Source organism: Cottoperca gobio, chromosome 22 (genome assembly GCF_900634415.1).
Source record: "Cottoperca gobio chromosome 22, fCotGob3.1, whole genome shotgun sequence".
Classification (NCBI taxonomy): Eukaryota; Metazoa; Chordata; class Actinopteri; order Perciformes; family Bovichtidae; genus Cottoperca; species Cottoperca gobio.
This window is the reverse complement of record NC_041376.1, coordinates 14,949,006-14,966,055: the sequence shown is the minus strand read 5'-3', so window position 1 is coordinate 14,966,055 and position 17,050 is coordinate 14,949,006. Positions and strand designations below refer to the sequence as shown.

At 41.3% G+C, this 17,050-nt stretch overlaps 1 protein-coding gene across 1 annotated transcript in view; it reads right to left on the bottom strand.

Moving 5' to 3' along the window:
• eipr1 (EARP complex and GARP complex interacting protein 1) overlaps positions 1–17,050 on the bottom strand; it is a 50,209-nt gene that overhangs the window by 22,792 nt on the left and 10,367 nt on the right. Inside the window, exons 4-5 of the mRNA XM_029460098.1 lie at positions 15,794–15,950; positions 7,531–7,630 (exon numbers count right to left, since the gene is read on the bottom strand). Of these exons, the coding sequence (XP_029315958.1) occupies positions 7,531–7,630; positions 15,794–15,950 (257 nt within the window). The remainder of the gene's footprint in view (positions 1–7,530; positions 7,631–15,793; positions 15,951–17,050) is intronic.

The window sequence follows — 17,050 nt, the reverse complement described above, 5'->3', positions numbered from 1 at the left end:
TCGATCGCCCCGTCACCGCACAGCTCCCTGGTATACTCTCATTATTTCAGCTAGAGAGGACAGAGGCAGAGCGAGCAAGAGAGAGACAGGCCGTCAGAGCAGCAGGGAGGGAGGGAGGGAGGAAGGCTGAGAAAGAAAAGCAGAAAGGATAAAAGGAAGGAGAACAAAGAGAGTACAAGAAGAAAAATAAAGGAAAAAAAATAAACTGAATAAAGGTGGCAGAGGAAGGGGGACAGATACAATCGGACAAGGAGAGAAGCAGGGTTTCCTCTGTTACCTTGATGTAAAGTTCCATGACTTTCCGAGGATTTGTTCTTGATTAAATAAGAGTGCCTTCTCCTTTATACACATTTTTTTATGTCCGGTTGCCGAGTATACCGATCATAACCCGATCAGACATGTTGCAACTTATTTGATTAAAGACACATTGAAATGGCAGTTAGAACACTTTGACATTGCCGATATACTTGCTTATATCTACGTATTTGTGTGGCTATCCCTGTGTATCTTGCATCCCTTAGAGTGTGTTGTGAGCATCCACAGCTAATGGTGTTAGCATGAGCAAATTGAAATGCTCGTTGGATAGTCTAACAGAGTCTTAAACTCCCTACCCCCACATCTATCTGCGTCAGAATTGACGTTTAAAACTTCTCTCAAGCTCAGAATTGGGTGCGTAAACAATAGAAAACTATTACTTTCTATGTGTGTAGACCAAGTGCCACTATGAATGCCTTGAGGTGTGTTCACACAAAAGACTTATCAGCCTTGAGATTCTCCTGATGTCGTTAAATCAGAAATAGAGGAACACGCTATTGTAGCTGTCTGTTGGCCCGAGTCATCAATAATAAAACATTAACGCTGCTGCCGTATTTATGCCTAATTTAGATTATGTTATTGAGTGTTGATGGATCAGCTACAATTTAGCGACGCCCTGATCGATTCAAACTACATTCAGAAAACAAGCATTTTAAAAAGGTGTTTGCTTGTCTTCTAGAGGACAGGCATACCTTCAGTCAGTCAGGCCATTCAGAACACACACACTGGTCAGACCACTTCATTTCCAACATACTTCTGCTTTAAGCAGATGAAAGATGTTTTCAGTACATCTGAGTATGAAATATCTGAAGAGTGCCGAAAAAAAAAACAATGGAGAAAAAGCTTTGATGAGAAATGTGATAAAATAGTCTAAACTCAAACTTGTTCTAGGGTCAGGTGGTACATATCTCTGAGTAAAAGACAAGTGGGTGCGGTATCATTTTGAGATGATTAAACTAATAGTTCAGCGCTGACTGTCGGCATCACTTGGTGAGCATGGAGTGGCTTTGTTACTGTAGACAAGGGAGGAATTAAACATCAACTACTCTCTTTTGAAAATGTAACCACTGGCTTTGCCAACCAACATGCAAACACACACTTCCTCACATGATATCCCACCATTAGCCACTGATGGGGTCAAATCAATAAAATGGGCGGGGTTAGCCGGCTGCCCTGATTCATATTTGATTGGATTCAATCATGCATACAGAATGAGTCTACAAAACTATTTTAACAAGAAGAGAAACTGGACGGATTTTGACATTTCAATATTCAAAAGTGTTTGTTGAAACATATTGTATTTGACATATTGAGATATCACAATAATTTATGCAGGAAACATGTTTTTTTGTTTTGTGTTTTATTTCAACTTTGTCTTTAACAAACACCATCTATTGCAAAGAATATTGAAACAACAATGAAACATCTGTGCAAAATAATCTGGCATGGTTCTAAAAAGGGACTCAGTTGCCAAATCTGCTGAACGTCACTGAAGTTCCTTGACTTCTTTGACAGAACAATAGCTGTGTAAACGCCACGATCAGTGGGAAGCCTGGAGTAGCACTCTCACTCTCTGCAGCTACCCTAGAGGTGCGACAGCACAGTCTGAGCTTCGTGCCTCCCAGGTTCCCAGCTTTATTAAAGCACTAACCAAATTAGGGACCCTAACAAGGCAGTACACACAACACTAGGGGACGCTTTCATTTAGGACACAAGCGGCACTAATGCAAAGCTATCTGTCAAATCGCCATGCATTTATGCTTTCGCTAGACTCCGGAAGAGAGAGTGTGTTTGTGTGTGTGTGTGTGTGTGTGTGTGTGATAGCAGATGTGCAGGATAAGGTGTGTGGGTGTGCTGTGAGCCGGTGGAGATGTTCTCACTCAATTCCACCAGCAATTCTAATTGATGAGCCATGCACGCACACGCACACAAAAACACACACACAAATATTCCTTCAAACAATGCCCACTGGTAAGCTTATGCACATGATCCTCTCTTTTATATGCATACACACTCTCATGCAAGCAAGCAAGCAAGCAAACCTCTCTCTCTCCTCTCTCTCTCTCTCTCTCTCTCTCTCTCTCTCTCTCTCTCTCTCTCTCTCTCTCTCTCTCTCTCTCTCTTCTCTCTTCTCTCTCTCTTCTCTCTCTCTCTTCTTCTCTCTTCTTCTCTCTCTCTCTCTTCTCTCTCTCTCCTCTCTCTCTCTCTCTCTCTCTCTCTCCCTCTCTCATATTTAGGCCAGGCCCTTGAGAGACACATCCACACTGCAGCTGGACACGGCTTGAGATGAACACATCACCCTCTGACAGATAGAGGGAACGGGAGAGAAGAGAGTGGGATGAAAGGAGGGAGGGAGGGAGGGAGGGAGGGAAGGAGATTAGCATTCTCATCAGCACTGGAGGAATTTGTCTTGGCTACCAGGCTCTTTCTCCTCTTTTTCATTCCCTTTATCCTCATCAAGCCCACTCTCCTCACCTTATCCATATCTCACTATTTCTCCTCCCTAATCTCCATCTTTCCAATCAGTTGTCCTCCATTGCTCCCTCTTTCTCCATCTTCCCTTTCTCATTATACCACTTTCCACCTCTTGCCTACTCCCTCGATACAGGATTTAAGAGCTTTGTTGTCCAGTGGTGGTGTCAGAGGATAGAATCCCCAACCCCCCCACGCCTCCATGGTCTTACTCGACCTCAAACTGGGGTGATGGCGCAGGGAACACACACACACACACACACACACACACACAAACAGTGAATTTATTACAAGCAGAACAAACACATGTATAGACGTTACAGGCACTGAATATTGGGTTGTTGACCCCTAATGTTTTCAATTGTCCAGCAGGTGGAGCTACTTCGCCTCATGCGGTTAGCTTTGTATGTAGCAGCACCGCCATATTTAGCAGACAGCATGATGTGGTCTAGTGTAAATGTGTCATGTTTCCCGGCCAACTGAACAATGTTTGCTGATTTTCGAAGTGCCGTTATTATCCCTCAATGCTAAATGCAAAAGACTCAAACGCTTTAAGAAACAAAATTACAGCAGATGCACATTCAGGACACACGCAGTTGGCGTCTGTCAAGTTTTATGCTGGTTGCGGCAAAAGAAACACAGATTGCAAAAACAGTCAAGTTTGCACGAAACAAGAGGCGAACACCGGCTGGATGTACTTTCAGAATGTGGCTATAGACAGCTATTTTCTCCAAACTTAAAAAGGGACAGTTCACCCAAAAAATCCAAAGAACGTATTTTTCATTTCCGAGTGTAGGAGATATTGGCTGTAGAGACGTCTACTTTCTTTTGAATATAATGGAACTAGATGGCACAACAAAGTTGTCAAGTCCGTTTTGCCATCTTTTGTTTGCTGTCACAGTAAACTACCATCAGCGAAACTCAACACTTCCTGCACAGATGTGAAGGACATGATGGAAAATTCTCTTTGCTAGAGGCTGAATTTATTTTCTTTGTATTGATTTTATTATAAGAAATTCCATCCCTTTCAATGTTTTTTAGCAAGCCTTTATTTGCGAAGAGCTTTTATTTGAAAATGTACAGCATTTAACCACCCCCCATTCACTTCTTAGATAATGTCACTGGTCCTTGCTTCCACACTGCAGCACTTATCTTGGCTGGAGAAATGCCTGGAGTCAGGAAAGTGTTGCCTTTTGCATTCCTTTCACTTTATTTTGGTGAACTACAATGTCCTTTTCCTTAATGATGATTGATGATCTGTTGTATTAACTTTTATCAATCATAACATAATTACAAACATACTTCCATTAAACACATACATTCAATGGACAAATCAAATAATCATCGTTAAGGTAAATTTCCTGGAGTCAATAATGCGAGACGCATCACTTGACTCCAGATATCCAGGTTAGGTTTTCTCCCACAAAATGTTTTACCTCAGTGTGAAAATGACAGGACGGTAACATTACGTGTAAAATTCATGAATCTATGTATGAATTATGTAAAACGTGTGTGCAAAAAAAAAACAACCTATTGGGGATGCATATAGTACATACTGTATGTAGCCCAAAGGGAAAGATCTGTGTGCCTGTGTGCATGTATTAATAAATTAAACACATTATAAAGCAGTTACAAAACCTTCCCTAACACTCAACACAGATAGAACAATGCTAGCTTGAAGCTACTATCCATATTCACTGCAGTAGGAACACATGTTGCTCTGAGGCCGTGTTGCAGACTTTTCAGTCATCCTGGAACATGACGAACCGCTCCGCAAATGAGTATTTACACTGCGTCGTTTATTAAGTGGCTGGCAGTAACATATACAACAAACAGCTCCATCTGAGAACAATTACAATCATTGCATTTTCTGTAAAATAGGGACGATGTTAAATGACGCAAACATTGATAGAGTGAGAGGTTGAGAAGGAGACGGGCGAGTATGTGCATGCATTTATCCAAACGGCTAGAGCGTTCTCTGCATACACACACACACACACACACACACACACACACACACACACACAGGTGTGTGACCTGGCCGCCCTTTATGTGAATCCCTCAACGAGCGCATGAATTAACAATGACCCATCTATATTCTTCTTCGCTCGTGGCCCCTAATGGAACAACACACACACCCATAAAAGCATGGGCTTACACACCACTACTCTATCACTTCTTCCTCACACACATGCCCACCTGACACACACCATTATCTTGAGTCTTTAAATACATAATGGGCATTTTAATTGCAAAGCCGACGGGTTGGAGACAGGGAATTTACAGTAAAGAGCCTCTTCACCTTGCATTAGGAAGGACACAACTACAAGCGAACAGACCCAAAGTACTTACACACCAGTTACATTCATTTTTAGTCTTTTAAAGGCCATTATTGTGCTTTTCTGCATAATAGGAATAAGACGGAACCGATTATGAATGCACTGAAAAGTGAGTTCAGCTTGTGTTTGTCCCTTTCCTGTTTCCTGTTTCACTTCACCTCCACAACACTTTTTACTCCCCTGCATTTATATGACACTTCCAGTTACTAGTTACTTTTGAGATGGAGATATTACATTAAAAAAAACATATGCTACCCTTGTGAAGAATGATGCAGCAATATGCTATTTATCTGCCCAGAAGTCTAACAATTGGCCCAACATAGTCAAACTACAACACTACAATAATGTTTACATGTAATCATTAGTGATAATAACATAATAATACTTTACATTAAGAGTAACACTCTACAAGCCATTCTGCAGGAGGACTTTTACTGTTACTTTTTTACTTTTACTTAAGTAACATTTTGGATTTAGGGCTTTGACTTGCAATGAAGTATTTTCAGACTATAGTATTTCTACTTTTACTTCAATTAAGGATCTAAATACTTCTTCCACCACTGCTGAATGGGTGCACATCCCTGTAGCCAGGTTCCAAAATCTTGAGGATTGTCATCCTAGAGGAGTGAAGGCTGGAGCCCTTTCAGTCCAAACTGTTCCAGAACTATGGAACCACAAGAACTAAACTAAGGGATTAAACTGGGATTAAAATGGCCCTTTTGTGCATTCCTTTGTGTGTTTCCATCGCATCTGAAGAAGTTCATATTAGGCAAATTAGCTCAATGACAGATTAAACTACAATTACCACTTGGCGGTTGTATTCCTCAACCAACCAGTCAAGTTTAAGTTTAAATCCATGTCTGTCCAAAATGTTATCACTTTATCATTTATCCTATTAGACATTTGCGTGAAATTGTCATAATTAGAATATTAATTCTTAAATTATGCCTGAAAACTTGTTTTGTGAGGTCACAATGACCTTTGACAACCAAAATCTAATCAGTTCAACTCTTGAGTTGAAGTGGAAATTCCCTGCAGGCGTTCCTGAGATATTGCGTTCACGAGAATGGTACGGACGAATGAGTTTGGAAGTCGTTCTTTCGACTTTGGTGTGTTCAAGAGCTTTTAGTCGTAATGTGGAAACAACATTGGAAGATGTGTTGTATTTTATTGCTGAGAGCGTTTAAACAACACATATAGTTGTTTCAGAGCCGTCGTTCTGTCTTAAGGGAGCATCACATGAATTCTTCCAGTCGGGAACTCAATTTTCTGATTATTCCCACACAACATGAATGCAGCACAAATGCCCTATTTTGCAAAGTTAACAAAAGGGAAAGATAATTTGTGTATCCGCCCCATGATACGGATCCGCTCCAAACCATTTTGGGTTCTTCCTTGACCCATGTTACACCCTTACACTCTTCATTAAACTCAGGCTGGTAGTTGTTCTGTAATCCTGCTGACAGACAGACAAACAAACAACCCAAGCAGAAAACATAACCTCCTTGGCGGAGGTCAGAAAGTTTTATTTCTCTCCTTCACTCTCTCGTTTGCTCAGGTTGTCAGCTCGTCTGCACACTCTCTTCAGCTCACGTTACTTTGTTTTAAACATTTACTTGATATTGATGCTACGCCCAATACTTCCTAATATTTAGAATGAAGCTTTAAAGAAGTTGTAGCAGCCGCAGTGTCTGTGTTTGACCAATTAGCAAATTCAGCCATATACACTCCGGCCTGATATTTCCTGAACCCGAGGAAGATACTTTTATGGCACAAGAAAATATTGCAGAGGAACTAAATTTGGTCTTTGTTTCTTCTGGTTGAAACGCAGGTTAAATTCCTGAGCTCCTGCAAAAGGTTCATGGCCCCCTGAGAACATTCCTGTAGTGGAAACGTACTTATAGCAGCATATAAATGCCGACCATTTTGAAATGAGATGTTCAACTATCAAATATGGGTATAATCTTACAGAGTCCACATATTTGGCCATGTAGTGCAGTTTCCTTACATTTAATTTTAAAGCCAATGTTTGACAGCAGTAGCGCTACTTCAGTGAACTGTGAAAACAGATACAGTAAATTACTTTTCTCTTACTTACTTCTCAAGACTATTACTATCACTGTGGGAGAGACTTGACCAGAATAATGTTAAGTGGCCACGTCTTATAAACCTGCTCAAACACTGTGTGTGTATCCATGTGAGTGTGTGTGAGACAGAATGAATAGTGGACACTCTGTTGTCGCAGAGAAAGGATGCGAGCGTCTGATAACACCAAGACGATATGGTGGTTATCAAATAATGAGTTAGCTATTGTGTGATATGGTGTGTGAGTCTGTGTATGTACTGTGGTTTACAGTATGTGTGTGTGTGTGTGTGTGTGTGTGTGTGTGTGTGTGTGTCTTACCGTGGCCCGTGTGGAGCTCTCCTGCAGGTCCCAGAGTAGTGCGTGGTTATCAACCAATGAAATCACTCGCTTGCCATCCCCCATGGGCTCCCACAGCACGCTGTAAATACACAAAGACACACACACACACACAAAACCACAAAGTCACAGTCAATTAGAATACAGATGTTGGTCAAAGTTGCTTCCAGGCTCATCCACATGCTGCAGACTTGGGGAATGGAGGATGCATGTATCCTGCATGTACAGTGTCAACAACTAATATTAAGGCTGACGTTCTGCTATATATTTTATTTTCAAATTCTATTAAGGCCCTGTCACACATATCTGTATGACAGAAACGTATGCCGGTGCATACGAAATATCGGCAATACGCTGATATAAATTAAGGGTAAGTTGTGATCGTTTGAAGGACGCAGACGACACGCCGAACACCCCAGACATACGGCCCTGTCACAAAGTTCTGTATGACAGAAACGTGCCGGCGTATATGAAGTAAGTAGCTCAAAATGTGTCACCATTGTACCCCTGATTGTACCCCTGTACTTAACCCTGAGTTGCTCCAGGGAAACTGTCCATGTACTTAGTTCACTGTAAGTCGCTCTGGAGAAGAGCGTCTGCTAAATGACCTGTAATGTAATGTAAATCCCTTCAACGCCGCTTTGCTGATTTTCAAGTTGATTTCAATAACCATACATTACTACTAAATTCATGCTTTAACCAGAGCCAAAAAATATTATAAATTATTATAACAATCTCATCAACTCTGCTAAGAATGGTAGTATTGAAACAGTCACGGAGTACAAGTCTGTAATTGTGGAATGATGAGAAGGTAACCTTTAAATACCATGTGACCAGAATGTTAAACCTCAGTTCTTCTTGTTTTAGTTGACTAATTAGTCATTTTAATTGCTTAATTTATTCTTATGGTTTTATTATTCTACTAATTTGTCTTTTTATTATTTCTGCTTTTTTAATTTTTGTTTTATTGGTTGTTGTTTTTTAACTCATCTATAATGTGAAAGAGTCCTCTACCTCGGTGTTAAAATAAAAGTTGAATGAATACATTAATTTGTGGTTTCACATGGATTTACAAGCTGCAAACATTCCTTGCACTGACTGTGTGCAGCTTCTCGAAGACGTGTCCTCAGAGTGAGGTTGCCAGCAACACAAACCAAAAGCTGTGCTCACTGACTGCATATAGAAACCTGTGCACAAGCCAGACACACTGCACAGAGGCTCTGGGCTTTTCATCTGGATCTTTTCATCTCACTCTTGGAAAGAAAGAAAATATATTTACCAAAATGTGTAACTATTCCTTTAAAATCACTAAATTAAAAACGATTTATCTTTCTTTCTACTTATTTCCCCACATTTATTCTAAATTTCTAATTTTGTGTGATTCCAAATACATTTCTTTGGTTACTTTACAATCGTCGTTACTTGATGTCTGCATAAAGAAGTTAAAAAAACTCTGACGTTTCCTTTATCAAGTTTAACCTGCACAAATTAGGCGACAGAAGCTAATTAATAATTGCTCAAGAAAGTGACAATAGCATCTAACTGAAGTTCTTCACATTCAGCACAGAGTACTTATTGTGAGTACTAATCCAGCAGCCCAATTCTGTCAATCTAGTGTTCAAACACAGCAGTGGGATGCAGGGTTGCCTCAGTGGTGTTAAAGAAGTGGTAACTTTTACTGCATACTTAGCTTTGATTCCTCCCTGCATACTATGTTCTGCAGAGTATTGATTGCTCACTGCATGCTTCTTGGAGTTGTGATTCTTCACTGCGCAGTACTTAAAATATGTATTTTGTGCGCAAGCCATAGGGACCTAACCAGAGCTGACACAGTGGAGCCCAAACTTTTGCTTTATACTTCCCTAGGCGTTGATTTGATCGCTTATATGCTTTTGTTGTTTGTTCTTGTAAAGGCTTAGCAGCTCTGCAATGTAGACGGAGACACAACTACATGGGATAAGAAAGAGGACACAACCCAAGTGAGAAAGCAGCGCTTTTAACTCCGAGTCCTGTGGACTGTTAAAGCTATATGTCAGCGCAGTCAGAGTCCTGGCAATAAGCTAAACGTAACGTTGGCCTGGAAAAGCTGCTATATGCTTGTTAAGGGTTTGATTTAGTGCGGCTTTTCAGCAAAAGTAAACAAATACGTGTCTAATCTTGGTTAAAGGATGTTAAATGTCACAGAGTTGCAGACGTGGTCTGGCTGAAGGTTTGGATGTCTGAGACCATCACTGCTCTAAAGCGGCTGTCATTAGAGGGTTACAAAACTACGTCATTTATTTGAGGAGTTCATCCATTAAACAACTCCATTTTCTTAGACTCATTTGTCAACTTGAAGCAGCAGCAACAATGCCAGTGTTATAGAAGGTGAGTGTTCGCAGGAGATAAAAGAAATGACAGCGCAACGGAGAGAAGACAAAGTTAAAGTTTGCTTTTGAATTTAATCCCAATTTCAAATATGCACAGTCCTATTAGAAAAAGGTGGAGCGGGGAGATGGAGAGGGAGGGGATAAGAGAGAGAGAAGAGCAGTGTTTATAAGGGCTGTAAATTCATGACTGCTGAGGGACAGCTTTTACTGCCCTCCTGAGGAGCAGGAAGTCATGGGCATGTGATGCACACACAGACACACACACACAGACACACACACACACGCTGCTCCATACTGGCCATGAAGTCATCTCTTGGGAGACAAAATCCAGATCTTATTCTGTGCAAACATCAATCTTCACTCTGAAATATACCTACACACAACAACCTGGACAAAAGATTTGAGGAAAATATCCACCTGCAATTCTTCTTACAATATTGTATTTGACTGTGATTTAATTGCGATTATTTTCTTTAAAATAATATATATTAATAATATATTAATTATTTAGTCATTTAAAAATCTAATCATGTCATACAACTTTACACTACATGTATTAATACCAGCTTTTGCTTTCCGGTTATGCTGATGACAAACTGCTGGTAAGTCACATGTAACAATGTTTTAAAAGATGCGAGAATGGAGGTGGAGCAGAGAGACGAAGTCTACGACCGGATTGTTTCACAAGTAGCCAGTTTACAAGCTAAGAAATAAGCTAAATCGCCGTCGGACAACAGCTAAAGGGTTCCAAGATTCCACCTCTTTTGCTCTCCGCATGGACTGTTTACCTACATTCAACCAAAGCCCACTCAGACATGATTGGTCAATACTCCTCGGACTACAAACGGAAACCAACATTGTTTCCCGTTACTTTCATATTCTGCATTCACATACAGATATCTGTTAATAGAGATTACTATATGTCCAACCCCAACGCATTACCCTTACCTTTACAAGAAACAATTAACCCTTAAATCACATTTTGTTACTTGTAAGAACCAGCTTTTTGTCCCCATAATGTGACAGACTGAGCAGATTTATGTCCCCACAACGTCATTAATTCTAGTACACACACATAGCTCCGTTGGGCAACTCACTGCAGCTCACAGACCTTATAGGTGGAGACTGCAGCACGGCACGTCAGATACACCTCTCTTTCTCACACACACACACACACACACACACACACACACACACACACACACACACACACACACACACACACACACACACACACACACACACACACACACACACACACACACACACACACACACACACACACACACAGGACCAATTAAAATATACACACCACTTTGAGATTTGCACACTGTATGTTTCCCTATAGTATCAATTCATTCATGCAAGGGACCGATGAAGAGGGAGAGGAAGAGACAGTAAGGTACAGTATCTCATATTGGCTTCCTCTCCTATTAAAGAAAACAAGTTATGTGCATTTGACCTTGAGCTCTGCAACAAGCAGACACACCGGCTACTGGGATCGTATGTAAATACTGTCGAAGAGAGCTATTGAGGTTTTACAGCCCTATATATCCAAGTCTGCACTTCTGTTTCTCTTTGTCTCTCTCTATGGCTCTTGCTCATCAGATTGTTAGCCCTCTTTGCTGTGCTTTGCATCCATATGAGTTTAATCCCAGCCCCTTATATACAAAGCCAACAGTCAACACAAACAAAGATGTGTGTGTGTGTATTTTCTCCTTCTGGGAAAGATTTTAGCATGGATATAGGGACACAAAGGGCGGTGTATGTGTATGTGTTTTTGTGTTTCAGTGTGAGAACCATCTTGAGTTTTAGTTGTTTAGAAGAAGGGCATGTGTGTAGGAGTGTACTGGTGATGGTTGGGGTTAAAGGAAAATCACACAATTAACTTGTTGTGTAGAATTCTAATCAGGGTTTGGTTCTGATAGCAGGTTCAATCTGTGTCTGCGGTTTCCCATCATGTTTGTGTTGCTTTTTTTCTATTAGTAAGGAATGCTTGTGCTGCCGTCTTCACCAGGACTCCCTGGAACAAGACATCTTGTATCCCAATGGGACCATCCTAGCTAAAAGGATCAATAATAAAAAAATAAAAAAGAGCAATGTAGAAAACGTAAGGGTAACAGCACTTTAGCTGACGTCACTTTTGGCAGTTAAAATTACACATAATATCCCATAAAATAACTCAAATTGTATTATTACACATAGAAATAAAAAAAGAACTTACCTAGAAAAAAAGTAATTTTCAAATTGTAATGAATTAGAATGTTGCTTTAATGCACCCGCTTCAATTATGATTTTGATCAGCACCTGCTGTTACCTTGCACGGCAGCTGGATTCTCATGATATCACAAGATCACACGAGAATCCATCTCGTCGGGCTTCAAGTAATGCGTATGGGACGCAACTACTGTGGTTTCTACTAATCAGCGTCCTGTGAGGAGCTACTTGCTGCTACGGCCGTGGTGTAGGTGTGTATGATGACACAGAGAGGAGAATGTTTGCTTAAAATAACAATTGCGGCTCCTAAATAGGTTAGCGTAGATGCTGCAATAACATCAGTTATATCAGAACTGGAGAGTATTTCTTCATTGAGAGAAGAGCAAAGAGTGGCACTGAGTGGCTTTTCTAGATGGAAAAGATGTGTTCGCTCTTGTCCCGACATTACGGGTTAGTGTTGTTTCGTTGATCTGATTAGTTTAAGTTAGGCCGGGATGGACTGTGATAGACAGATGGTTCATCCAATCACCTGCCAATTAATTTTTTGAAAGTGCCTGCCCTTTTCCAAAGTACTTCTCAGATGGTTTTGTGTAGCAAACCATCTGGTGCATCAAGTTACACCTGCTGGCCCTAAAAGAAAAACCACCAATGTCATCAATGCATCATGGTGTTTGATCTAACATGTGGTCGCAAAGGCCCTACAATCAACTACACACACACACACACACACACACACACACACACACACACACACACACACACACACACACACACACACACACACACACACACACACACACACACCACACACACACACACACACACACACACACACACACACTAGTCTGCATGAGCATTGATTGGGACTAGGGGTCCCACACAGGGAAAATCAAACTTAATGATCACTAAGAAATCGTCCAACACACTTACATACACACTTTTGCAGGTCCAGCCACGTACACAGAGAAACAGCAGAGACGCTGATGCACTACAGGATCGACATATATATAGCCAGACTTTCGAGTGAAAGACTTAATCACACAATAATACACATGATTGCATTCATGCGTGTGTGCACAGACACACACAATCACAAATCCACAAACACCTCCAACCCCCTCCTGTCACACCCCACTTTAGAAAATCAACCAAGTTGCCTTTTGTGCTTTACCATTACCTCTTAGGGCCATGATTGACTCAAATGGCTCCACAGGAATCGATTCGCTCAACCCAATCAAAGCCAAGGGTGAGAAGAAGAAGCAGACGAAAGAGAAGAAGAAGAAGGGAAAAACCACAGCCATGGTGCACCAATAAACAACAAGAAAACATGATTTGTCCATAACTTTGTTTAGCCCTGTTTTTTTCGGTTGTATTTTGCTGATATTTCAATTCAGAGCACACTTCACAACAGGATGGAGCTCAAATGTTTGTCCACCCAAACAATGAGAGGATTTGGAGGAAGGAGAAAGTGTTATTGTTAGTGAGAGTGGAGGGACACCAGCTACGGGATAACACACACATGAAGGATGCTGGCTACACACAGGCAGACACGCTACAGTGAGTTGATGCAAACACACACGGGCAGGTGAACAAACACACACACACACACACACACACACACACACACACACACACACACGAAACGGACAAAAGCCTCATAAGAGTACGAACCCCAATCTCTTTACTCTTTGTCTACTTACTTACACACACAAACATGCACAGGCTAGTGAAAAATGCCAGTATTATCAGAGTGAGTGGGGATAAGTGCATGTGTGTGAGTGTGTGTGTGTCAGAGAGAGATGGAGGAGGTGGGCAGCAGACCAAAGCCATCCATCTAGGGGAGCCAATAGTGAACTGCATAGGCTACAGGCTTCACAGCACCGAATGCACACACACACACGCGCACGCGCACACACGCACGCACACACGCACGGTGGTGCCCTTGTGAGGGTTACAGCTCTCAGGGTGTTAAGATGGTGGAGCCCACAGCCATCAATCTTTACCCAGCAGCCTTGCTTGACCTGCCCCCTGACACAAACACAAATATACAGTACACATACATGGATGCACCCCTGCACATCCAGAACCCTCCTCTTTCCACTCACACAAGCACAAATTACACCCCAAGTTACACAAATGCAATATAGTTTCTTCTCTTTTGTGCTCTTCTTTGTGAGCTTCTCTCCATCTTTCTCACTCCATCTTCCTCACTCCTTCTCCATCTTTATCTATCCCTCGCAGACACCTGCTACAGAATGCATCACGCTAAATGATCGGCGCCTCTAAAAATGATAGCAATCATGAGGCAGCCGATGAACAGTGGACTAAAAAGGGGAATGACCATTGATTTTCATTCTCTTAGGCGTGAGTTATAGCGAGGCATTGTGCACAGGAGCTCCGACTGTAAGACAAAAGGATCGGGCCGAGACTACAATCTGAGATGTGGGCCAGTCAATAGTCTGAGCCAAAGAAAATAAAAATACTCATTTGGAGGAGACACAGGGAAAGAGAGGGAGACGAGAGGAGAGGAATCTAATGGTGTGGAGAGTGTGGACTATTTCAGTTTCAGTAGGACATGTCCATCTGTCCCCTTGTGTGTTTTCAATTCTCACTGTTTCAGTTGGTTACCTTTACCTTTATATTGTTATGGTCAGCACAAAAATCAACCCAAATCAATGGCATTAAACAGGAAAATGTGTTTATGTCTGTGAATGTTCATGTCACTGCTACCTGGAGGTTGAGCTCCTCGGGTCACAGGATACAATATATATATATATATATATATATATATATATGTATATGTGTGTATATATATATAATATATATATATATATATATATATATATATATATATATACACACACAATATATATATATATATATATATATATATATATATATATATACACACACACAATATATATACACACACATATATATATATATATATATATATATATATATTTCTACTGTTCTCTAATTTATGTCTTTTCTTATGAAATGCAGTATAGTTTTACATTCTAAGGCCTCCAAAAATTATTCTAATTAAACTGTGTGAGAAAGTAAATGATTTGAACTGCTCATGACACATGGACCTGCACCCGGTGATGACATATAGTAAGGGTTAAAAAACAAAAAATAACCTTATTGGCTTCATCAGGGGTTTGGCGGCGTGGCTGAATATATGGATAAATATTTTCTTTCATAGTTGGTGTGGATTTATATGAGAATAGCAATGGATATAATGATTTAGTGGCTATTTGATTATAAAACTATTAACAGATTGAGTAACCAAATGAGAATCAGCACTGGGAGATAAAGACAAATACTGTGATATTTCAAAACAAATAGGTCAATATCAATATACAACTCTAAATGTGCGGCTCAATGTTGGTGCGTTAAGAAACATATTATAGTTGAGCGTAGCATTTCATTTTAGACACTGGAAAAAGTTATATAAAGTCAACGTATGAGCTTTCCTACCCTTTGAGCAACTCGTGTTCTGCTGATGAAGCTCATGACATACATTTAAAAGTTATAGAAAAAGTATTGTTTGTAAGTACTTGACTGTAGTCCACTAATATACTAACCACACCCCATCCTAACAAATATGCACATCACTTGTACTGTGAGTGCAGCTGTTCCCCAGCAACACCTACCAGGCAGCGTTGCCGTGGGGGCTGTCGTCTAGGTGACAGAGCAGCTCCAGGGTTTGGGGGTTGTGGGCGGAGTCGTCAGGTGACTCATGGCTTCCTGTCTCCCAATCAGAGGGCATCCGCCATACTGCCGCACAGGACACCACCCTGCTGTCACTGGCTGGAGGGGGACAACACACACACAGACAGTCACAGATTGTAAGAGTACAGTGTGTGTGTGTGTGTGTGTGTGTGTGTGTGTGTGTGTGTGTGTGTGTGTGTGTGTGTGTGTGTGTGTGTGTGTGGTGGGCAGGCGCTAAAGCTGTGACGTGGATACACATACCACCAAGTCCACATCACAAAAAAGTTATTTTGGCACCTCCACACCAGAGCCAGAGCTGCTAATTGGAACCGGTGGAGTAAATGTAGAATTGATACAGTAATTGGACTAAAAGTTTGAGGCTGGAGGGCGTAACCGATCACACACACAGAGAGAGTGAGAGTGAGAGTGAGAGAGAGAGTGAGAGAGAGAGAGAGAGAGAAAACAGAGACAGCAAAGAGCCTAATTTCTTTTTGGTGTCGATATTGACAGTGTGTGGGCAGGCGTTGGGCTATGAAACACTGGCGTTGGGCCTATTTGTCAAATTAAAAAGCAACGTGGTGCGAGTCCACAGGCTCTTGAGTGGTTTTAGACAACCTTGCACTTGGAGTAAGTGGGCAAGCAATCATCTTGAACAAAAGCCTTTTCTTGCTCACGTATTGGAGTGCCGGTGGGAGGTGGTATGGGAGCGCTATATGAACGCACTTGTGTTTGGTTGTTTATGCGTCTATGTTTTTGTGTGTGAGTGTGTGGTGTGCGCAGCAGTGCATAGTGGGCCGTCTGCGCTTCAGCCCGGCCCAGAGTGGCTGTCATCCTGTGAACTCAAGCATGTAGAACTCAGCTCGCAGAGAGCAGGAAACAGAGGGGAAAAGATAGTGAGATGGAGAAGAGGGCGGTGGAGGGTTGTTGGAGGGGGCACAGAGACAGGGATCCTGTTCCAGATGTATCCACCTCTAAAAGGCCTACAGAGCACTCTGCTTCTGTGTGATGCAAGCTCAAGCACTGCCAAAAATCTAAAACTCTAACTAGAATTGGTCCAACAAGATCTCTTACACAGAGACAGACAGAAGTAACCGCTAGCCATACTGACCATCTGAGGCAACCGTAGCCCAGAGTGTACATACTGTACATATCCGTATTTAAAAGGGATAGTTTGGATTGTTTGAAGTGGGATAGTGTGA